At 45.6% G+C, this 22,856-nt stretch overlaps 4 protein-coding genes across 8 annotated transcripts in view; 2 read left to right on the top strand and 2 right to left on the bottom strand.

Moving 5' to 3' along the window:
• Positions 1-2,004: 2,004 nt before the first annotated feature.
• LOC105564002 (V-type proton ATPase 16 kDa proteolipid subunit) lies at positions 2,005-6,600 on the bottom strand. Its single transcript, XM_012016059.1, has 3 exons — positions 6,325-6,600; positions 3,111-3,300; positions 2,005-2,927 (listed from the first exon to the last, which is right to left on the bottom strand). Exons 1-3 carry the CDS (start codon positions 6,398-6,400, stop codon positions 2,723-2,725), a joined length of 471 nt encoding a protein of 156 aa, XP_011871449.1. The 5' UTR covers positions 6,401-6,600; the 3' UTR covers positions 2,005-2,722.
• Positions 6,601-8,092: 1,492 nt separating this feature from the next.
• LOC105563998 (periodic tryptophan protein 2 homolog) lies at positions 8,093-13,052 on the top strand. Its single transcript, XM_012016050.1, has 15 exons — positions 8,093-8,355; positions 8,804-8,916; positions 9,072-9,166; positions 9,269-9,397; positions 9,476-9,746; positions 9,873-10,048; positions 10,218-10,464; positions 10,549-11,053; positions 11,190-11,527; positions 11,607-11,754; positions 11,876-12,044; positions 12,115-12,258; positions 12,327-12,401; positions 12,500-12,719; positions 12,800-13,052. The coding sequence occupies exons 1-15, from the start codon at positions 8,338-8,340 to the stop codon at positions 12,936-12,938; spliced, it is 2,787 nt and encodes a 928-aa protein (XP_011871440.1). The 5' UTR covers positions 8,093-8,337; the 3' UTR covers positions 12,939-13,052.
• Positions 13,053-13,153: 101 nt separating this feature from the next.
• LOC105563999 (glycine receptor subunit alphaZ1) lies at positions 13,154-22,166 on the bottom strand. 5 transcript variants are annotated; one of them, XM_012016055.1, is made up of 9 exons: positions 21,398-22,166; positions 18,748-18,928; positions 18,551-18,682; positions 14,721-14,875; positions 14,500-14,655; positions 14,226-14,366; positions 13,791-14,020; positions 13,523-13,657; positions 13,154-13,440 (listed from the first exon to the last, which is right to left on the bottom strand). In XM_012016055.1, the coding sequence occupies exons 4-9, from the start codon at positions 14,866-14,868 to the stop codon at positions 13,183-13,185; spliced, it is 1,068 nt and encodes a 355-aa protein (XP_011871445.1). In that variant the 5' UTR covers positions 14,869-14,875; positions 18,551-18,682; positions 18,748-18,928; positions 21,398-22,166; the 3' UTR covers positions 13,154-13,182. The 5 variants fall into 5 exon arrangements, with proteins under 5 accessions (XP_011871445.1, XP_011871442.1, XP_011871444.1 ...); XM_012016052.1 differs by lacking the exons at positions 18,551-18,682; positions 18,748-18,928; positions 21,398-22,166 and adding exons at positions 15,183-15,276; positions 15,367-15,437; positions 16,164-16,337; XM_012016054.1 differs by lacking the exon at positions 21,398-22,166 and having other exon boundaries at positions 18,748-19,423.
• The window catches only part of LOC105564001 (elongation of very long chain fatty acids protein 4-like), a 23,269-nt gene continuing 20,281 nt past the window's right edge, over positions 19,869-22,856 (top strand). The window contains exon 1 of the mRNA XM_012016058.1: positions 19,869-19,953. The gene's annotated coding sequence lies outside the window, so the exon portion shown is untranslated. The remainder of the gene's footprint in view (positions 19,954-22,856) is intronic.

Below are 22,856 nucleotides of genomic sequence, written 5' to 3'. Positions count from 1 at the left end.
ATTATAACATAAATAATCATCGTCGATCAGTATCACTTTTTCGCGCTCAACAATGAGTCTATTAGTAACACTGGAAGATAGTAGAAGTAGAGTTGGGGATTCGAGGGCGAGGGCGGGGAACGGAGGGGGTGGCGGCAGCGGTGGTGACAGCGGTTTCTCTCTGCTCCCTCTGCCAGGTGCATCTATCTTTCTCTCATACATCTCTCTCACACTTTTTTCATTCTCTCTCTCTCTCTCTCTCTCTCTCTCTCTCTCTCTCTCCCGTATAATTACCCGAATAATTACCGTTCGCTCAGCTACACGAGGTTTTGGTATACAATACCTTACCTAGGTCTAGCCTAAATTGTAATTATCGTAGCGTGAAGCATCGTGGTGGTATGTACATACATCGCACACGCGCGCGTACAACTATAATTAAATCCCAGGTTCGTCTTTCTCGGTCTCTTCCTTTTTGCCTTTAGCTCGCCGATACGGCTCCCGATATATCGTACATATATTAAAATATACAACGGACAGAAATAGAGGGAAGAAGGGTAGTTGGCGGTAAAATGTGTCTAGCGTGCCTGCGTTCTCCCGAGCGTAAAGTGACTATGAGAATCATTCCCTCGTTGCGAGGGGAAAACGAGAGGATTTAAAAAAAAAAGAGAAGAGGCAAACGAACCACCACCACCGCTCCCCGGCTCGCTCGTGCAGTTTTTCGGTTCTCATATATATATTTTTTTAAGCGCCGTCAGTTTCCGGAAAATTGCAATTTCTCTTCCACGTTTGTTATCGCTCGTTCTTCGTTCCCGACGACGCACAGTGGTCAGTTTGACCGACCTGAGCGATGAAAATTATTTAAGTATCCAAATCGACCTTTATTTATAGAAATACGTATATACGTTTATTTAACGTTGGAATTAAATAATATATACGTATTTCTATAAATAAAGGTCGATTTGAATACTTAAATAATTTTCACCGCTCAGATCGGTCAAACTGACCACTGTGCGACGTCGAGACGACTATTGTTTTCGATGGTATTCTCGCGAGATATGCATACAGGTGCATTTCCAGGGCGAGAGCGGCGCGGTTCTCCAGACCACAAATGCTGTTAAATCGTTCCATTTTTTTTCCGCCTAACAAGATCTCGTCAATTCAATTCAACGATTCCTCCCCTGTCTCTCTTCGCTGGAAATGCACCTATATCGTTGAGCTTGTTTGCATCTTTCTTAGGTAGAAAATACTGCGCAGTCGAAAATGGCAAGCGGGCGTTCTGATTTCGCACATTTTTGGACTTGGTTTTTCTTTCTTCTCCCCTTTTGTACCCCCAAAAGTGACGATCGTGGGAAGAGGCGATGGCTGCTGAAAATCCATGCGCGCACAAGGGGTACGATTGTCAGCTCCCAAAGGACAATCCATCCCAGGATGACACACGTTCTTCTGTCGGCCTTGCTGTCCCACATGTGTGTGCGTGTGTGTGTGTGTGTGTGTGTGTGTGCGATTGGTTGATTTCGAAGAACGTGACGCAGGGCCTACGATTTGCCGAATTTTGTCGCCAGACGCCCGCTCGCCTGTACTGAACGAACTTAATATGGAATGTACAAATTATCCTCCGTTTACATGTCATTCTCTCTCTCTCTCTCTCGTTCTGCGTATATGTGTACTGATGTGTCCACTGGTACGTACGGTTTCACATAAACTTGACACTGTACCCGTTAACTTCATCGACATACGACGACGGTTTTTCTCGGCGATGGAAATAATGCGGGGGATCGGATTAAAATCGTGCGAATAATCGGGTGTCGACCGCTGGCCTTTGCGGCTTCGACAACCCGGTTAAACAGATTCTCTCCCCCTCCCCCCTCAAATTTCTCATCTCGTTTACCGCGCAAACGTATCGTCGCCCACGAATAATGTCCGTAAAAATGTGAAATTGCCGTCGTGTCCAGCAGCCTCTCTCAATTTACTTAATACTATCGTGTGTACCTGTGATCGACTACTCGCATTCATACTTGTTTTTTCTTTTTTTCTTTTTACTACAGTCTCATCCACCGTATCATTCTTCGTCGCGGTTTGCATTTATAATATATTTATATATATATTTGTATATATATAATTGTGCTAAATATTCTTTTATCAGTAACATATTTTCCTTTATACACTCAGTAGAGCCGATTACTTTAACTGGTAATTCAATGTCGTACTAAGCTATAAATGATTACTATACAGTGAAAGAGAAATGTTCGACAATGGGATTAACACAGGAGATCTTTTCTCTAAATATGTATATGTATTTCCCTGTCGACCTTTGTTTTCCGCGCTTCTTTTCGTTCGTAATTTTTTTCCGCTATACATTCGTTTTTTTTTTCATACAACACCGCAGCGTCGAAATGCGCCGTCGCGCGTCAGTGTCGCGAAATCAAGAAAAGAAACCGGCACCTCTCGATCGCAGCACCTTTAATACAATCATGCAATCCGTGTGACAAGTAATGTGTGGCGTGGTTAAATGTCCGTACGCTAAATAGATCAATCTTTCTTTTTTTTTCTTGAGTACGATATTACAGGGGGACGCACAGAGATGAGCCGAGATGGTAATTAGATTATGCATGGAGTAACGTGATTAAGTAAAATATGTCGAAACAAGTTTTGCAGCATAATAGTAGTCGGGGAGCGCTGTTGGTTGCAGGCGACATGTCTTGCATGGAGCCGTGGCAGGGAGTAGGTTGCCGCTACTGACCGTTTACTTTGTGTACAGGTAAATGGCGACGATCAGGCCGTAAAGACCCAATACTTCGGCGAAGATCAGAATCAAGATCATGCCGACGAAGAGACGTGGTTGCTGAGCAGTGCCTCTCACACCGGCATCGCCCACGATGCCGATGGCAAATCCGGCTGCCAGACCGGAGAAGCCTACGGCTAAGCCGGCACCCAAGTGGGTAAAACCACTAGGCAGAAGAAAAAAAACTTTGTTAATCGCGGAGTCGTTTCTCCCGCTAAGTACAAGCGTATTACATTCTCTCGTTAGAGCGTGATTAATGTTAATGTAATGTTATAACCGTATTGTAAAACGCAGCTTAGAGATTTAAATGCCACAGATTTGTATATTGTGCCACACAGAAGATACGTACTTATAAAGGTCGTATTTAGGGGGTTTCCCAAGAGAGCCGGCAATGAGTACAGCCACTACAAGACCATAAATGGCAATAATACCTGCCATGACAACGGGAATGATGGACTTCATGATTAATTCTGGCCTCATGACCGACATCGCTGCGATCCCTGTGCCAGCCTTTGCTGTGCCATACGCTGCTCCCAAAGCTGCAAAACAAAATAGGTAAGTTGCAGGACTGTGACAATTGTAACGCAAGTTTACACAATTGCGCAAGTCAGTGCCTCGGCTCTACACAGAGTCGAACGCTAATGATCGGATATAAAATTAAGAATCTTATCGATCCCTAGTTGAAGTGACAACGTTGAATGTAAGGACAGTTTGCCAGACCGTCTACTCTAATAGAACAATAATGAGTAAGCAATTATCTGCTCAAAACTTTCTCCCACAGTACAAAGGGACGCAACAAACTATCTACGATATAATAATTAGACTTTGTCAAAGAGATACGTGTCGCAGTAATCGTTTCATAATTTTTATAAAAAATGTACCGATAAACGTTCGAGATATCTCGCTCTCTGAAGCATTCCAAGCACAGGATTATCTGTTGGTTCGGGGCAAACATTTGAAAATTTTAAATACACAATGCGATACGAATTAGACTTCGAGCCTCAATGCTTTTTTATATGAAAATGTTGTACTGTGCAGTCCACAAGCCGGTCTCGTATTATTTTGTACATAAAAGCCAAATAATTATTTCGGTTTGTATCTATAATGTGATCATACCGGCATGATGAGAGAAATTGATAAGTTTAGTTCACAAGAATTGCGGTAGACAGGGCTGCAATTCTTAGATAAAGAACGAAAATCGCGAATCAGAGAGAGAAAAAATGTTGAATGTGTTATCGTAGCCTGAGTACGTAACGGTATGATCTTGATAAAACATCGAACTCAACGTCGGGCGCTTAGGCTCCTTCAAGCGGTGAATTTGTTAAATTTCCCTTAGCGGGGAAGCATGTCCTGACGATCACGAAAGGGTCAGGCTCCGGCGTCGTAGGACGAGTCTCGCGAAAAGAGGGGAAACGGGGGCGAAAAGGGAGAAATCGCGAGCCGTCGCCAATTCTCGGCGGTTTTAAACGCCGAGCGCGCCTGCGGGGGTTATCGATCGAGCACGGTCGCGGAACGATCGCGACGCGAGGAGAGAAGCGACGAAAATCATTTTTTATCCCCGAGTCATTCTCCGGTTGCCGCCTTCCCGCGAGGAGAATCGTCGCCGCCGCAGTCGCGAGAGGCAGGTGACGCCGGGTGTACCCAGCCCAGCCTGGAAATCGCAGTCACATGATTCTCACGTTGGCGGTCACATGACAATCGCACAAGTCCCATCTCGTGAGTAGGGGGGCGTGGCTGGGAGAGGCGATCGTGTCATTTTTTTCCTTCTCTTCCCCTCCCTCTCTCTCGCTCTCTCTCTCTCGTACCTTCGGCCCTACCGTCCTGCTCCGATTACGCCCGCGATCGTGGCCATTTAATCGCCGTTAACGCGGTCCTTATCGTGCGCGAACATATGCGCGGCTTATCGTGTATAAATAAACACCACGGGCGCGCTCGTGGCCGGCCGCCGATCGTGCTCGGTCCTGCGCGCGAGGCAGCGGTAGATCAAACAAGTGGGCTACCTCTCGGTCTCGCGTATTTCAGAGGCTGGTCACACCTACGGGGAGCTCCCTTCGCGGGAGGAGGCAAATTCCTCTCGGTGGCGACACGTGCAAACCGGACGCGACCGCCGAATCGGCGCGCGATCGATTTGTATGCCTCCGCCGGAGCACATTTTCTCTCCTCGTATAAGGTTACTCCGGGGGGAGGGGAGGGGGGGGGGAAACGAGCGATCAATCCGGCGGCGATGGAGGACACGTCCGCGCGATCGACAGCGCCGATCGATGTCCGATACTTCCTCGGGGGAGGGGAAGAACGACGAGGAGACTCGTGATCTTCGCCCCTCGCGTTGCCGTCAGTGGAAAGGCCGAGGGCGCACACGGGAAAAGGTATTCGTATTGATCTTCCCGACGGGGGTAAAAGCGACGCTCAGCGGCGGCGGCGGCGACGGCGGTCCCCGGGGGTCGCCGTTTACCGCGAATTCGAGAAAATCGTTAATTGTAAATCGATACGCTGCGCCGGGAGCGCGTTCGCCTCGTACGAAGGGAAGAGCGACCTGCGACACCTCGCGCCGACGAGACACCTCTCGCTCGATATACGCGGCGGCCCCGCGAACGAGCGCGCGCGGAAGAGACGGACGCGCGATTCGAAGGAAACGGAAAAGAAAAAAAAGGGGGTGAGAAAGAATCTCGAAACTAAATGCAAAGGGAAGCGGCGGCGGCGGCAAGTGCAGAAGGCGCAGGTAAGGTACAGGCGGAGGTGCGATGGGCGATCGGCGCGGCGCGGCGGGGAGGCGCGTCTCGTGACACGCACGAGGCGCACGCCCGTTCCGCCGTCCGCCCGTCGCTTTTCCGAGGCTCGTAAAATTCTAGCGGCGTCCGAGGTCAGGCATTACGAAATAGCTGCGCCCGGTCCGGCTCCGCGCCGATGCGCGAACAAGCCACGGGTTCCCGAGGGGGAGCGCGGCCGATTTCTTGGACCGCGTTTCCTCGGAAATTGCCAAATCCGCGGGCCGAAAGCGAGCGGGCGAGCTAGAGAAGGAGCGAAGGAGCGCGAAGAGCAAGAACGAGAGAGAGAGACAACGAGCGGTGGCCGCACGGGAGCCAATTTGTCGAGATAAGATAACGTGGCCAAAATGATGCCGCGAGCCTAGTCATCGCGGACGGGAACGACGTCGTCGCCGCCACCGCCGCGGCTCGTCACGCGTCTCGCGGCACATGACGTCGCCGCGTACGTCCGCCCCGTGGAGAAACGAGCTCTCCCCCGCGTTTCTTCTCGCGGGGGAGGATCGATAATCTGCGCGCGCCGTGCTGTCCGCACACAATTTTCGTCCGTCTTACGGCCGCACGAGAAAATGGCGTGAGAGACGACGTATCCGCGCTCCGTGGCGACGGCGACGACGTCGACGAACGACGTCGATGACGTCTCGACGTCGACGGGCGAAGCGGCATGGAGGCGCAATGCGAGACGCCTCGCGGCCTCGTCGCCGCCGCGGATTCCGAGAACGCACGCACGCACGCACGCGAGCGAGCGAGCGAGCGAGCGAGCGATCACGAGGTGGCGACGGGCAAACAGTCGAAACTCACCAGAAAATACGATGGCAGAGGCGGCGCCCATAACGCCGAAGAACGGCGAGTACACCGGGGCGTCTTCTGTACTCATTGTGACCTGGTACGTCGGGTCTCGGCGGTCGGGTCGATCACGGGGGTATTTACAGGTTGCACCGGGATACGGCCGCGCGGGATCGTCGTGCCTGAGGAGCGATCTTCACGTCACTCACGTCGCTAAACTAGTGGCCCACTGTCAAATATGGCCTACCGGAGCACAGTGGCGCGGGTCATGTGATGAGAGTGACGAGCGGATCAACGCGGTGGGAAAGGCGGCCGCTGTCGGCGGCGTGTCGCGCCAGTCCGGCCCGCGATTGGCCGGGCGCCCGCGCCGCCCGCCACTCGCGCGCCGCGTCTCATCCCCGGCCGGCTGACGTTGGGCCCGGCGATTGGCCCAAGGTCGACGCGCATCCGCCGCGCGCACTCGGCACGGGCGGGCGCGTGACATGCGTTTTCCGCTCAACACTTTCCTTCCCGTCCCGTGCTTTCCCGCGCGAGTCTCGCGCGCGCCGCGAGATATTGTCGCGCGAATGCCCGCCCGTCGATCTGCGCCGACGTTCGTCCACGATCCCGAGGAGTCGCGGGGACAATCGGCTGGAATCGTCTCCGGTGGCCTCGCCGTTTTCTTTCCTTTTTTTTTCGCACGGTAGGCACATGACCGGACGTTTGAACCGCCCGTGCGTCAGCTGAGTCGCTGCCTATCGCGGAATTTCGAAGAGTAGGGTGAACGGCGTACTTGTGGAATATATTCAATATCTTGGCCGAGATAACGAAAGGAAATTACGTGAACGCGCGCGTCTTGTGATTGCAAGTTATCTCATTTGTATACGTACGCCGTACGTTAGCCGTGGCTCTGTACCACTCGACTCTCGTCAAAAAATTGTATCGCGGCCCTGACCCGATTACGTCACTCACTAAAGAAACTTTCAACTCTTCAATCCGAGTGCCGTGATATTCGTGTAAAAATTTACGTTAGCAGTTTCGAGCAGTTTCAATCTTCGCCGCGACTTCGTACTCTGAGAGTTGGAACGCGGTCGTGTTTCAACGTTTAGATTAAAAATTATAGAAACTCTCGGAATCGCTATGGTTTACAAATCATTTCCTATCTAATTATATTTTTCTGACACTTTTTGTGTCCTTTATGTGTTGACAGTTCGAGACTAAGTTTTTTGATAAGAAAAGTTTTTAGCTGCCCGTGGAATTTTCAGTCCTCCGAATTTCAATTGGCGCCATCTGTCGTCCCTTTCGTGGACTTTCAAAGACCTTGAATTTTCGTCTTGCAGTCGGCAAATTTTTTTACGCCGGTAAATTATTACAATGTGCGGGAAATGAGAGTCAAATGAGATCATAAATAAGTGAGCCAGCCTATTGTTCCAAATAGTACGAAGTCAGAAAGGTCGATTCGATTTATATCCCATACAGCACCAAAGAAACATTTCAGAAAACATTATTGCAATGTTACAAATGTTTCTGAAATGTTTCTGAAAGTTTTGGTGCTGTATACACAGGGTGTATTCTAATTTTCTGTTGCACACAATATTGCTCCGTTTACGTCGGATAATCATTGCGATTGTATTGTGATTGAACTGAACGTTGTAGTTCGCTTTAGTTATTGAAATGAAAATGTTATCCGACAAAAACAGACCAACTTGTAGAGGCGCTCCTCTTTTCTTTGCAATTGGGTAGCAAACGTAGCAATCTCGTTTTGCGCGAGAAATCTCTATAAACTCATCTGTGTTTATCGACATTTCAGGCACGTAGCACGGAATACAACCAAAGCGTGCGTCTGCATTATCCGGCCTGGTAGCCCAAACGTGGACGTTGGCTACGTAGTTCGTGTCCACGCTTTCAATGTCCACAGAGGGCGTGTCGCGTTCGAAGATCACGTAAAAGGGTGGCAGCTCTCATGCTTCTCATGCTTTTCTCTGGCGATTGTTGTACCGCGCGCACGTGGAACGTAGTGAATACTTGCTCGACGTCAATGAAAAAAAGATGAAGTTCTCTTACAAGGTGAATATTTTTATCTTCAAAAAAACGTTGCAGTATATAATTTTTTACTCTTCTGTAAATCGTATTGCTCAAGTTATCAATGAAGTTACGCCTTTTTAACCTATAAGATGTGTTGTACATACATTTTTTAGTGCTTGAAGTTCTTGAAGGAACTAAGCGTCTAGTGTTGGATTCAGTGTTTAATCAAGATTAAGCACTGAATTTTTAGAAATATCACGCTGACATAACCTAACGCGGTTGAAAGGCGTTTCCATAAAAGGGTAAACTTAAAAAAGAAATGTACGTACATTCTCTTTTCGGTGATCGTGGCGCAGAGAGTTGAGCGCTGCTCCAACGAGCCAAAGATCCAAGTTTCAATCCGATCAGAAGTTGTCGGGTTTTATTCGATCGCCACACAGACCAAGTGAAAATTGAAAATTACAGTAATATTTCTCATGTTTTGTTACAGTTCAGTAACTTACTCGGCAGGGTCTATCACAGAGGAGACCTACTCTTTTCTCCAGATGGATCGTCCGTTATTAGCCCTGTGGGCAACAGAATCACGATTTTTGACTTAAAAAAGTAAGCAATCGTAAGGTATTAATCTTACATAGGAATATAAGAATTATTGAAATGTTAGTCTGTATGAATCAGGTGTCAAAGAGCTTCATGAAACTTAGAAAGATATGGCGACAATTATTATTAAATTTCACACAGAAACGTTTCTTCTTTTTCAGCAATAAATCTATGACGCTTCCCGTGGAAAGTAGATTTAATTATATTGCTGTCGATATTTCGCCAAATGGTAGCATGTTGGTTGCAATTAACACAGGTAAGATTTCCCGTATGCACGCACTTTAGAATTATTTAATTAATTATGTTTATGAAGAAGTAGTTGTGTTGAAGAAAATATAACTTTGTAACATATTTGCAGATGGCGAAGCTCATATCATCAGTTTGATAAGCAAAGTAATTTTGCACAAGTATAGATTTAAAGGACACCCTAAGCGCGTCAAGTTTTCTCCAGACGGAAAACATTTTGCGGTTTGCAAGGGAGGCGGTCGTAAGTGTTTGCTCCCTAAACTTACGGAGGTGTATTTACACAATTTTTTTAACTAATACATTATTTTTCGTGTTTCAGTTTTCGTTTTCAATGCGCCGGGCTTACAAACGGGGGACTACAATCCATTTGTTATGGAACGTGCGTTCCACGGTGCCACCGCTGAAACCACGTGCGTCAGTTGGTCTTTCGACTCGAAACTATTAGCAGTCGGTTCAAAGGACACCACCGTCAAGATATATAGCTTACAAAAGTGGGCGAACTTTAGGTGGATTACATTGGGCAGTCATTCTGACGTCATTGTAGCTTGTTTCTTTGAAGCAAAGCAATATGACCTGTACACTATTAGCAAGTAAGCGATGCGGTTTAAAACGTTTACGCAATAGTTTTTAATTGACTAATTTTGCTGCTGGACAAGAAATGTTATTTCCTAGACAACTTAAATTTGTTTCTACATTTTCGAGAATTTCTTTTACAGAAACGGCCGAGTTTGTGTTTGGGAAAGTACGCTTGAACCAGATGATTGGATTGAGTGGCAACCGCCTTCGAAAAAGGAAAGACCCAAAGATAGTGATAGCGAGGATGATATTGATGTAGAAAAAATTATAGAGAAGCCAGAGAAGCTAAAAACCCGTACTGAACAATTAAACGCCGGTAAGAAAGAGTTTTTACCATTTGATGAAATTTCTTTGAGTGTTTGTAAATAGTTGTAAAACATAGTAAAACATAAATGATAAAATAAATGATTTTACTCTATGTAGCAGCAATTTGTAATAATATAACATATAAAAATAATTTAAAAAGAATACGCATATTTTACTAGACGACTTGCCGGAAGATGATGAAGCAACAGCTTCTATGAAAGAGCAAGATAAGAAGGGAGTGAAAATGTTGGGTTACAAAAAGCGAGCGACTTTTTATCTGGCGGACGAAGTTCACAAGCAATACAAAGATGCAAAACTTACTGCCGCTGCATATCATCAGGACACTCGGATATTAGTAATTGCATTTAATAATGGTTCTTTCTATTTATACGAGATGCCACACGCCAATTTGATCCATTCATTAAGGTGCGGTAACATATTTAAAAAAAATATGATTGAACTTTTACACATACGTGATATTAGAGATTAACCGAATTACTGGCCTTGCAGCATTTCTCGACAGCGTATTTCGTCGATCGCGTTGAATTCTACCGGAGATTGGATAGCCATAGGGTGCACCCACGCAGGCCAGCTCCTGGTTTGGGAATGGCAAAGTGAGACATACGCCATGAAACAGCAAGGGCACCGAACTAATATGAACTATATGGCGTACAGTCCCGACGGCCAGTACATTATAACGGGTGGCGACGACGGGAAAGTCAAACTATGGAATACGTTAACTGGATTTTGCGCTGTTACGTTCCACGAGCATACGTCATCGATAACCAGCGTTCTATTCAGTCACAACCGTAAATTCGTCGCGTCCGCCTCGCTGGACGGAACGGTGCGGGCGTACGATTTAGCGAGGTACAGAAACTTCCGTACTCTCACCTCGCCACGTCCAGTGCAATTCTCCTGCCTGGCGATCGACGCGAGCGACGAGTTTCTCGCTGCGGGTGGTCAAGATTTCTTCGACGTGTATCTATGGAGCATGAAGCTCGGGAATCTCTTAGAGGTGCGTGTAATTTTGCTCGTCAGCGAACGTTGATTCGCGCGATATTAACTTTTACCGTTGTAAACAACCGCAGAATTGCATATTTATGTTAAGCCAAGCACAAAATTGATGTATTTAATGAAATACTTGATTTCAGATATTAAGTGGTCACGAGGGACCTGTTGCAAGCTTGGCATTCAATCCCAGCCCCGCCAGTACGGAATTGGTATCCGCATCCTGGGACAAAACGTTGAAAATATGGAATGCCATTGAAAACGGCTCCGCGCACGAGACCATACGACTAACCGCTGATGCGCTGTGCGTGACTTACAAACCAAACGGAGAAGAAGTCGCTGTCGCCACCTTGGACGGGCAGATTATATTTTTTGAATGTAAAACGGCAAGGCAGATAGGCTTTATTGAGGGCAGAACCGATTTAGGCGCTGGCAGATCCAAAACGGATCTCGTCACAGCGAAAAAGAATTTGCAGTCCAAGTGAGTAACTCATTGAAGGAAATGTTATGCGGTTAATGCGTGTGATCTTAACGACACGTTCTTCAATCCTATTTTTCAGAGCTTTCACTACGTTATGTTACTCCGCTGACGGTACGTGCATATTAGCTGGTGGCCGTTCCAAGAACGTGTGCATTTACAATATTCAAGAATCGATATTGTTAAAAAAATACGAGATCACTCAAAACAGATCTCTGGATGGTGTCGATGTAAGTGACAATAATGTATATTATACAAGATTTCAAATTTCTCCTTTATTAAGCTTAAACGTGGAGTCACGTTACAAGACGATCCAAGCTTTTATTTATTAAGTAATCCCTATTTTGGCAGGACGTTATAAACAGAAAGTACATGTCTGAGTTTGGAAATAGAGCATTAATCGAGCACCGCGAAGGCGGAAATATATCGTTGCGACTGCCAGGCGTTAAAAGTGGAGATATGGCAAGCAGGAGAGTCAAACCGGAAGTGAGAGTACTTTGTTTGCAATTCTCTCCTACAGGTAGAAATAAATGATACTGATTATTTATTTCGCTTTTGAGATGAGTGTATTTAAATGTATCGTAAAACAGGGCAAGCATGGGCGGCAGTAACAACGGAAGGTTTGCTGATATATTCTTTGGATATTGGATTGATGTTCGATCCATTTCAATTGGAGCTTGGAGTCACTCCGGATACTGTGAAGGAAACACTGGACAAACGCGACTACGCAAAAGGTATAGACATCTTTATACTAGAATAATGAGGATCACAAATAAATATAACTGCTGCATTGCTGTTTTAGCATTAATGATGGCATTGAAGTTGAACGAGAAGCTATTAACGCAGCAAGTTATAGAGACCATTCCGTACAAAGAAAGTGAGTTCATATCTATTTTTTATTCAATACACCAATGAGCGTAACATAGATGATTTGATATGCAATGAATATTCGTTTGATTTCTCGCTATGTTACAGTTGAATTAACAACGACGAGTATGCCAGACATTTACATCGAGAAGCTACTGAAATTTATAGCGTCCGAATTGGAATCAACCAGACACATACATTTCTATCTTTTGTGGGTGGAAACAATCTTGACGAAATACGGATCACGGATAAATTCCGCGCTTCAGATGCCAGTGCTGTTAATGCTACATAAAAATATGCAAAAGAAATACGATGATCTCAGCAAAATGTAAGTGCGGTTGCATTTTCTTAAGTATACGTATATACACGTTGCCATAAATATGGAAGTAATTGGAAATATTTTTACAGATGTGACTTTAATCAGTACACGATAGACTACATACTGAGGATAGGAGACTTAAAATCTGCGAAAGATGTATCGATGCATTCTGCGATTACGGCATCTGACGAATCTGATTTATCCGAGGAAGAAGTAGGTGCTGATTAAATTTTATTTAAATCTTTGGTAAACCGAATACTTTTTGATAGTATATGTACATATATGACAGTATTGTGTAAAAAGATAAACGAATGCCGACAAAAAAAATTTTTTTTATCACACGCAAACTCGTGATACGTTTCTAATTTTTAATCGACGCGACGACGACGCCTTTGACTCCTTCACAAATTTCAAGAATGGGAAGCGTTGATTATGCGTATGGAAGAATAATAAAGATTCAATAGGACGCATGTCATTTTGTTATGGCGCTTTTGAGCAATATTATCGGCCAATATAGAATGATGAAGAGCAAGAAGAGTATAGGAAACACAATTCTGCTGTAACAATCTATTTTCTGAGAGCGGGTTTTGTGCGTTTGCATTATCTGACACTCGGGATCTAGCCATAGAGTCGACAGTAGATGATTATTGACGTGCTTATTCTTCGGCTTGGCTGCGTAAACGAATTCATCATCCCAAATGCTATGTCTCTTCACCATCGCTGTTAATCGCTAAATCGTATTCCATGGATGAAATACAACTGTAACAGCCTTCTAGGATCAAAATTGTTAAGAGGCAGTATTAGATACAAACCGAGACCGAGCGAGGTTCCATGGAATCTTGCGAATCATTTTTGTCGCGTGGCAAATCGAGCACCTTGACTACGACAAATTCACCCAGAGCTGCGAACACGAACATCATGCAGCCAGCCATCCAGACATCCAATGCCTGCGTAAGCAAACGTGTAAATTGTTATGTAAGGGAAGATGTATATCAATACGAGATCATTCACGTTGTACAGAGGATTCGATAATAAGTAGCATAAGAGAAATGATTGACGCTTTGGAGTACTTTCGCAAACCTTGATATACGCCACTGGTGGAATGTCGCTCTTAAGACCGGTAAACATCGTCACCAACGTGAGCATACTCGTCACCAGGAGTGCCACTCGACCAGGAATCGCGTCCAAGCCCAGCCAGAAACTGAACCAGGAGAGCATCACCACCAGAGTCGACGGTGCGAACGTTTGTATCAAGTGGTGGCCGATCTGCCTCTCGAAACGAAGGAAAACTACCAGCCGCGAGAAATTTCCTACGAAAATTCATTTCTCTTTATTTCTACACGTCATCATTTATGCTGTAGTTAACAACGCGCCACTGTTTTCTTGGATTTTAAGGATTTAACTTAACAACGTACAATATGTAATGACTGGAACGAAAACGTCGGACGAAGGGATCAAGCTGTTAAATTTCAGATTTAAATGAAGGGAACACGTGAATATTGAATCTTTATATACCATTTTTCTCAAGCATATAATCTATAGTTTCTTCGAGTGCCGCAGGCCTCCCAATGTCGTATTGCAGAAGCTTCAATTCAGGATTCACCGTAACACCGCCCGCACCCCATTTTAAGCGTAACTTCTTGTTGTTATAGGAAACTACAACAAGTAATTCAAACTGTAACAAGCGGATCAATTTACCGAGTTTTATTTCAAAAATAAAAAAAAGAAATGCGACATTTGTATATTGTCGAGTGCACTTCGTGCATTTGCATTTATGTTTGAAACTTACAGCTCTCTATATAAATTGGACAGATTTGAATGTCCATCGGATACAACTGGAATTCCATTTGGCAGGCGACTATAGCGTTAATGCGTGCGGAATATTTAATGGTTTTATTCCGGTACAACGTGACCAATGAGAACTTATGGCTTAGAGTCGCGATCTCTGAAAAGTTAGGTCAATATACGTAATGATTTATCAACGTGCAGATAACGCAGTTTACTGCTTACCGGAAACTTTGGAATTTAAAAAATATGGATCCGGTTGCCAGAGATTATCGAAAAATTCCGGAGGAAGTATGACATAATCGTCGCCTTCCTCGAAAATCTCTTCAGGCATATTCAGTCGAGATTCTATCCAACTTTGACTGACGAACATGTCCACGCTAATTAATATATACATTATTGTAAGATACACCTATAGACTTTATATTTTAAATTAAGAAGATCTTAATTATATATCAATTAAATTCTACAAGGAGAGAATTTTCTCTTAAAATTTATCGCAAAAATCATGTGACCGTGGGACAACGTGGCATTTTGAAGAACTTTATGAGAGAGTTTTGAAAGAGTTTACCATACATTTTACAGGTAAAATGTAGTTCTCTCCGTGTACATTCTTTATATACATTTGAATTCATTCGATTTATCTCTGACTGTAATTCTAAAGGAGCTTTTCTCATTTCAGTTTACCGAAAATCCATATCCTCAACGTTGATGGAATTAATGTCTACCACTAAAATGTTGAAGTTCACCAGTACAGGTGCACCGGAGGGCGGTCTAATCTCTGCACAGAGGTTTTATCTTTTTATTACACATGATTGCTTATCATTTGTGCCAGAAACGCATATGCAAACGTCTACGCCTCGCGTATTACCTTTGACGTAGTGTTCTGGCAGAATTGGTCTCGACGTCATAGTGCAATTGTTGACATCTTCGCTGAACAAACTGCGAGAAAAATTCCGTCTCTCGTCATTGAAGCTCTCTTCGGTTTCATCCATCATTGCTAACGCAATTTGTTTGTTCAACATTGTCAACGCTCGTCGTTTTATTCGTATCTCTGCATAACATGACTCACCGGGAATTCTCATTACATTAAACGCGGGGGAAAGATTTGAGTCTTATAAGGCTCTACGTGCACCAGCGAGATAGAACTGCTGTTTATCTTTTCGGTTAGGTAACTTATTTGATCGCGCGAGAGGTCGTTAAAGAGCGGTTCAATATCGCGTTTGTCTGCGGAGAAACAATAGTACGGAGTTGGAAAACTCGTATCTTCTTTTTTCCCGCGAGAAACGTGCGAGGAGTTTAGTATCACAGGCGCGTTGTTATCAAATTGAGCATTAAGTAACGTAAACGTCGAACAACATTAATCATCGTGGCAACGATTTCCCATGGACCTGCCGCGTTAGCTACAAATCATCCTATCTTGCAGTTTCTAGGAAACAGCGGCTCGCTTTAGTCTATAACTTTTGCTTGTTTGCTTTTTAATAGTGTTAATCCGTTAGAAAAAGAATCGATCGAACCTCGGGACCCGCTCCCTTCCGCGTCTCTCGGACGGAAAACCGCCGCGCGTGATTTTTCTATCGCCGATATTCGAAAGCGATAAGAGACGTCGCCGCGACGAAGCGCGTAACGAGGCGAAAATGACTTTTAAAGGAGCACGAAGTCGTTTACCTCGAGGAACATACTTCCGGGAGAGAATTCCACCATAGGTGAAGCAAAACTGCTGCAAGTGCGCGCTTCATCTCGGCCGGACGTGGTCAACTGACGGCGTGTTCGCGGTTCATCCCTTGCGCCGGGGCAGCAATTAGTCAATTATCAATCGTTTGCCGGCGCAATGTAGCCCAATTGCAGGTATCGTCATCTAACGATACTTCGTGCTTGTCGCAATTGGCCGTATCGCGAATTGCGTAACGATTTACTGTTCCGTGTAGACTCGTCACTTGCGTCACGCGATCAAAGATACCGCATGAGGAGTATTTGTCCCGTATCATTCCGAATTTTAACACCGGTTTGCTAATGAGATGTGTCGACAACCTGCATCACTTTTTTTTTCTCGCTCGCAGCTGTACGCGCAGGACACGTGCTATTCCTCGTACGTTTTATCTCGGCAACTTATTTGCAATCCTTGCAGTATCTCGCGCGCTTCTTTTTTCTTATCTTCTCCCCTTCGAGTAGCTGTACAGGGTGTTTCAAGTAAATGCTGACACTTGTACGAAAAAAACTTTCTTTAGAGGAACAGAATTGCTGACACCAACACAACCAAATGTTGGGCCAATGTTCAACCAATGTTTGGTCAATGCACTGTGCTACTAGGAGAATCATAGCAATGAATGTATTTTGTCTTCAAAGGCCCGTATTCTGAACCCTTTTTCATCAGCTTTTATCGATAAAAGAGGGCTCAGAATGTGGGCCAAAAACTCTCTACCCGTTCATCATCTTCAACCATCATATTTTAGGAATCTCCTCCACATAGTCTTCAGAGTCTTGAGGCACGTTTCTGAAAAGTTTGGGCTTGAATAGAATAACTGTTTCGTACTCTTAAGGCAAGGTTTGTTTTATGTTTAAAGTCTGTCCTTAGGTGACGCAGGGCCTAGCAGAATGGCTGTCTTGTACTTTTAAGGCTCGGTTTTTCCATTTTCTCGCTAATCAGGTCAGCCGATTAGTCTCTTCCTAGATAAAAATATAGAAAAAGCTGGAGAGTCGATTGATCTCTAGTTAACAGTTAACCAGAAAATGGAAAAACCGGCCCAAGACCCAAGACAGTTATTGCGCGTTTACTTTAAGACAAGGATTTAGGACCAGTTTCACAAACGTCGGTTAACTGCTGACCTCAGGTTAATTGATTCTCCGTCTCTTCTTAGATAATAAAATAGAAAAAGATAGGGAGTCGACTGAACTCTGGTTAACAGTAACCGGCATTCGTGAAACTGGCCCTTAGAACGTAAATCATTGTCTTAAGAGTACAACACAATTCTGTCCGGGCTCTCGTCTTCGTGTGAATATTAACATCTTTTTGAAGCACTCTGTATTTGAACGCAAACTGATCTTGCGAAAGAGGTGCGTGTTATACGCGTGTAAATCTTATCAGTTCGATAATGCGTGCGCGAGAAGACAGAGCCGGTCTTGAGAGGAGAAAATAAAAAAAGAGACAGAGGGAAAGAGAAAGGTGAGAGTGAGAGTGGGTCAGTACAGGCGTCTGGTCCAGGCTACGGATAGCAGGTACCGATGCTTCGCGAGTTGCCGAGGAGGAAGCGCGAGATCGTGGTTCGCGCGTGCCCTTTCCTTTCCTCCTGGTCCTCCTCCTGGAGCAACGGTACCATCCATTTAGACGGTGCTACGTCACGCGCGTCTAAAACCTGACCTCGATCGTCGGCCTCGTTGAGACCTGCCGCGTTCCTCCTTCGCTCATCTCTTCTTCAAGGGCGTTGCGGCAGGCTGGCAGAGGGAGGCGACGCTTTCGGATCCGCCGAAGAGGCAGAGGCTGATTTATTTCCGATTGTCCGTTACTTATGCAAAGGCGCGCGGATAAAAAGTTATGATAAATAAGAGAGAGTTCTTCGCGCTTTTCTATTGTCTTTTTTAAGTAATTTTGCAAAGACGGAAATATCGCTGCAATCTACCTGAATAATATTACAGAGAATACGTCATTTTTCTGTGTATTGATATATTCAGTAAATTACTTTGAGGCAATATTTTTTTTCCCGGACGGAATCATCTCCGGAAATAAATTCAAACACTTCTCTAATATGTACAGTCGTGGTCAGAAAGGTTGTCCGACGTTTTATGATAAATTTCGGAAGTACAGTCTATTATGCGAGACATTATAACTTTTACTCGCGGATATATGCAGGGACGCATTACTAGAGCAAAAGAATTGTAATTCGTGGTACTATTTTGTAGATATTTTCAGGGACCTCTCTTAAAATTCTTCGAAATGCCATATTGTCCCACGATTGCATGTCTTTCAAGATAAATTTTAAGAGAAAATTCTCTCCGTGCTGAATGCAGTTAATTTTGTTTGACTAAAGAACACTTTGAACGGAAGATCCTATACCTACGCTTTTGCTTTTCTTCGTATTTCCACGTATGACTTTGTCAGCTTCCAGCCGCTTCCTATATGCTTACACGATTGTAAACAGCGAGCGTTTCTTTAGACGCGTCTAATTCTCCTCAACTTTCCCGTTAAGCGCCTAAAAACGATGGTTGACTTAAAAGATTAGCAAGGAGGACTGGTCCATGTTTTCACGTAGTTTACCTGCATGTTAGAAGAGAAGCCATCGAACTTTGAAAGAGCAGTTTAAATAGAGTGTGGTTGAAGTGGGCCAAAATTGTTATAACGTATCGTTTCTTGAGGACAGGACTAAAAAGCGATAGGGACATTGGAACAAGCTCCAGTTAACTGCGGCAGTTTGACTTTTCATGTCCGATCGCCGTCACTAAAAATTTTAAAAGGTATATTTTCCCAAGGGCAGAGTGCTATTACCATCGGAAGAGTCTCGCGCTGCGTGGGTGGACCGGCGAACAGTAAAGCGGACACCAGGTGAGGCGGTAAAAAGGATGAAGCACGTAGAAAGTCGTGTGGCATAAATTAATTTTTCGTCGTCCTCGTTATTCTCTTCCGACGCCGCGACTCCATCGGCCTGCACGGATCAAAGCACGGGCGGAAGAGTGAAAAGAGCGAGATTTATTTCTATACAGGACCCGCGCAACCTTCGTATACGGGTGGGAAGATTGACGGTCTTCCGGTCATTAGGTCAACTGCGATGAAATTGATGCGATCCCGATTCGCGATCCGCGATGCGGACTTGCCGTCCCGCTCGCGCAGTCAGCGGTGCCAGAGCGACGGGTCGTCCCGTTTGAGGGAATCCCGCGTACAACGGGGGTGCAAGCTCCCCTGTTGTAGGGTTGTATTGATTTCTATGATGGCGGCCGGCCGGCGCCTGCACCCTCCGCGACCGGAGGAATGGCCAGGGAGCGTTGCTCCGTAGTGTTTTCCCGTCACCGAGGATAACGCGCGCGAGAACCCGGCGACGGAGACGCGAGGTGGTGAATCGAGACACGTGAAAGCTAATCATTATCGCTTGAAGCGGAAACGACAGATCGTGTCGCGCCGGCGGCCACGTTACTTTCGATTCCGCACCCGTTTGCCTTTTTCCCAGGGACCGAGGATGATGGTGTCCGCGTACGCGTATGGATCGTCGACAGGGGTGGCGATCCCCATGCAACGCGTCGCATCGCGCTCGCCCCGCTGAGATCGCCTCGGCGAGCTGGTGCTCAGGACTCGACTACGGCGACGGACGGACCCTCTCGAATGAGAGAGCGTGTCCCAGCGGCGATATTCCTGTGGTCGTCGTAATCGCGGCGGCACCGGCGAAGAGGGTCGTCGCCACGAGCCGGAGGGTCACGCGTGATCGTCTTTGATTACGCCGGAGAAATCACCGGGGAACAACGATACTCTCAGGTAAGAGATAAGCGATCTTCGCCAGGCGGTTTCATTGCCGCGACCGGAAGAAAAATTATACCCGAGGGATTATCCGACGTGCTAATTTCTCGCAAGGTATGCTACCTCGCGGGATAATGAACCTGGTGGAAAAAATTTCTGGTTTTAAAACTTTGAGAGACAAAATCTTAAAGAATTAAAACGTCTGCTTACTTGTAGAATATTACCAAAATTAACAAGTGTTTCAATTCTAGCATTTTCATGTTGATTTTTATAACACTTTAAATTTACGTAGAATTTCTTAGATTCTGGCAGTTATATTTAATTTTTTTTTGTAGAATTTTGTAGAACTATGTCCGGCAGGGTTGGCTTTGCTAAGGCGCGACTCGAGCCAAGAGATACCTTTTTTTGGCCGACTCGGTCTTCCGATTGTTCCACACGCGCGGGCTGTGTGATTTTTTTTATATTTTTAACAGCGTATCGACCTTTCCGTCTCTCTAACGCGGATCGTTGCAAGAAAATACGTAGGTACATGCCACCTTGTCGACCAATTCCGACACGATTGCACGCTCGTGCGATTTCAGCAGAAATACTTGCATGAATTGTTGCAAAAAGCGATTACGTATTTCTTTTTGCAACGATCCATGCGATGAATCTTGCTGAAATCGCACATGCGTGCAATTGGCGGCCGGAATTGGCCAACAAAAAGCTTGAAATGTCAATCACAATGTGAGCCATTTCGGAACTGGTTCCTCCTTAAAAGAATCTCACGTTCTAATTCGTCGTTCGTCGCGCTTTATACGAGCTCCGGAGAGAGTTCGCGCGAAGATGAAGCGCGTCTCTCCCGTCGTATCACTCTGGGAAAAAAGGAGACAGCAACCCATTTTCGGGCCCACAATTGGTAATCGAATTATTTGAATTGTTCGTAACTCTACTTTGGGAAAAATTTGGACCTCTTTTTTTGTAGTTAAGCAACTCAACATTTCGGTTAGTGCCTCTTAAGTGAAAATTATCTTTGCGTTACTGAACATCGACGGAACTAATTGAGAGAATTGATTAGTATCGCTTAAAAATCTTGGACATAGAATGGCTCATCGCGATTCTTAGTTACGCGGGGTAAAAGCCGTAAAAGATTAGAGTTACGGACAATCGAAATAATTCGATTACTGATCGTGGGCCCCAAAATGGGTCGCTGTCTTCTTTTTCGCCGGAGCGCGTAGACGATTTCGAGGCGTTAGTTGAATTCGCGTTGAATCCGTGTCAATTAAATCGCACACGAAACCATTCGCGGCGGTTTAACCGTAACACCGCGCAAAGACTATACACGCACTTGTCACTTGTCGCTTGCTCGTGAATGCCTCGTTAGCTATAGCTTACGCTCTATCGACCGACTTATATCCCCTTTCGTCATTTGTTCATGTGTCTTACTTTTAAATATCTCGGCCATCGACTCATTATAGCTTACGTGCTCGATTCGCGAAGGCGCAGCCCGAAGAAATTGGAAAATCCCTCGGCGGTATCGTTAATTGCCGTTCCGCGCATTACGTACCCCCCCGTCTAAGGTAGAAAATGAACCGTGGACACAGGCGGTCGGTGGAGCCGCTGATAGCAATCATTCGGCGATGAACGCGACACTTGCCGTCGTCGCGATGATCGACGATTTTGAACAAAGGGAATTACGAGCGGGCGCTCGATTGAGGCCGCATTCAGTAATTCGCATAAACAATTTTCTTGTTTAATATGCTATTTGGCGGGCCGCGGGAAGAGACTCGCGGGGTCTGCGCGGACCCGTCATCCGGCCGCGACATTTAACGAGACGACGAGACGTTGAAACGCGGTCAATCGCGCACTTAGTCATGTGACATGTGACAGTAGAAAGCATCACCAACACGCGATTCAGTTAGCAGCTGGATCAAAATGACTTTTGTGTCCACCCATCGCGTTTAGGCCGACAAGCCCGGCCGGGAGCGGGTGCCTCGCGGCTTCCCTCCGCGACTCTACTCCACTTTGGATCGCCGTTTCCGCTTAAAGAGCCGACTTAATCGCGTTTCTTTCTAATTTAAGCGGAAGGCACTGTTTAGCTTCGCGTTTAGCTTCGGGATGAGGCGCGCGCGCTTTCCACGCGAGGAATTCTCGCAAGGTAGGCGCAATCGGCGCGGCGCGTATTACGCCATTAAACACTGGTAAAATCGCGTGCGACGACACTCGCCGCGTCCGAGGGGTTTTACTTTCGCTTCTTCTTCAATTACCAGATGCACTGGACGTACCGGCGCCGCGCGTGATACGGAGAAATCACCGCGGTCGAAAGAAGCCTCACGCGCGTTACGAGATCGGCACATCTGCGGGTCGAGGGGACCCGTCGATCCACTTTGCGCGAAACTTACGTTCCCGCGTCGCCTCATTGACCGTCTATGCGCGACAAGCATTATTTTACAACGAGAACATTGGGTTTAACGATAATTAATGCCGTACTTGGTGGAAAGTCTCCTATTAGGGGATAGATTTCTAATATGAGACAGCGGGTCTTCAACGCCTACCCAAGGAAAAATGGTAAGTCAAGATGACGTCAAGCCAAGTCACGTTGACCAAAATATGACATAAATTTGGTCTTGACTTGTCATTTTCCTTGGGTAAATTCAATCTCAAATCTGTTTTCGCAACGATTACGCGATCTAACAGTGAGTTTTCCACTGAACAGATTTCGCCCCAAGGGCAATAAGTTCATGGTCAACTGACGATGCCTATTAATCAGAGTTGGGAAAGTTACTTCATAAAAGTATCTAGTTACAGTTACAGGTTTTTTTTTTCGCTAAAAATGTAACCAGCTGCAGTTACTCAAAACGAATCGTTACTTTGCAGTTACCTTCTTGCGATGAAAATAAAAAAATATCAAATCTGCATTTGAATTGTAACTGAAGTTACTT

This window comes from Vollenhovia emeryi, unplaced genomic scaffold (genome assembly GCF_000949405.1).
Source record: "Vollenhovia emeryi isolate VEMERY1.0 unplaced genomic scaffold, V.emery_V1.0 DF939169.1, whole genome shotgun sequence".
NCBI classification, from domain to species: domain Eukaryota; kingdom Metazoa; phylum Arthropoda; class Insecta; order Hymenoptera; family Formicidae; genus Vollenhovia; species Vollenhovia emeryi.
Note: the sequence above shows the minus strand (reverse complement) of the source record. Positions and strands in the feature narration are given on the sequence as shown.

What these genes read in the sequence shown, in the direction of transcription:
- LOC105564002 (XM_012016059.1), bottom strand. Translation starts at nt 6,400, where the DNA reads ATGAGTACAGAAGACGCCCCGGTGTACTCGCCGTTCTTCGGCGTTATG. An exon ending in CTCTGCCATCGTATTTTCTG is followed by an intron (nt 3,301 to 6,324) that starts GTGAGTTTCGAC and finishes TTTGTTTTGCAG; the next exon opens with CTTTGGGAGCAGCGTATGGC. An exon ending in CCTAAATACGACCTTTATAA is followed by an intron (nt 2,928 to 3,110) that starts GTACGTATCTTC and finishes TCTTCTGCCTAG; the next exon opens with TGGTTTTACCCACTTGGGTG.
- LOC105563998 (XM_012016050.1), top strand. An exon ending in GACCTGTACACTATTAGCAA is followed by an intron (nt 9,747 to 9,872) that starts GTAAGCGATGCG and finishes TTTCTTTTACAG; the next exon opens with AAACGGCCGAGTTTGTGTTT. An exon ending in TACTGAACAATTAAACGCCG is followed by an intron (nt 10,049 to 10,217) that starts GTAAGAAAGAGT and finishes ATATTTTACTAG; the next exon opens with ACGACTTGCCGGAAGATGAT.
- LOC105563999 (XM_012016051.1), bottom strand. Translation starts at nt 15,580, where the DNA reads ATGAGAATTCCCGGTGAGTCATGTTATGCAGAGATACGAATAAAACGA. An exon ending in GTTGAGGATATGGATTTTCG is followed by an intron (nt 14,876 to 15,182) that starts GTAAACTGAAAT and finishes TATATTAATTAG; the next exon opens with CGTGGACATGTTCGTCAGTC. An exon ending in CACCAGTGGCGTATATCAAG is followed by an intron (nt 13,658 to 13,790) that starts GTTTGCGAAAGT and finishes TTGCTTACGCAG; the next exon opens with GCATTGGATGTCTGGATGGC.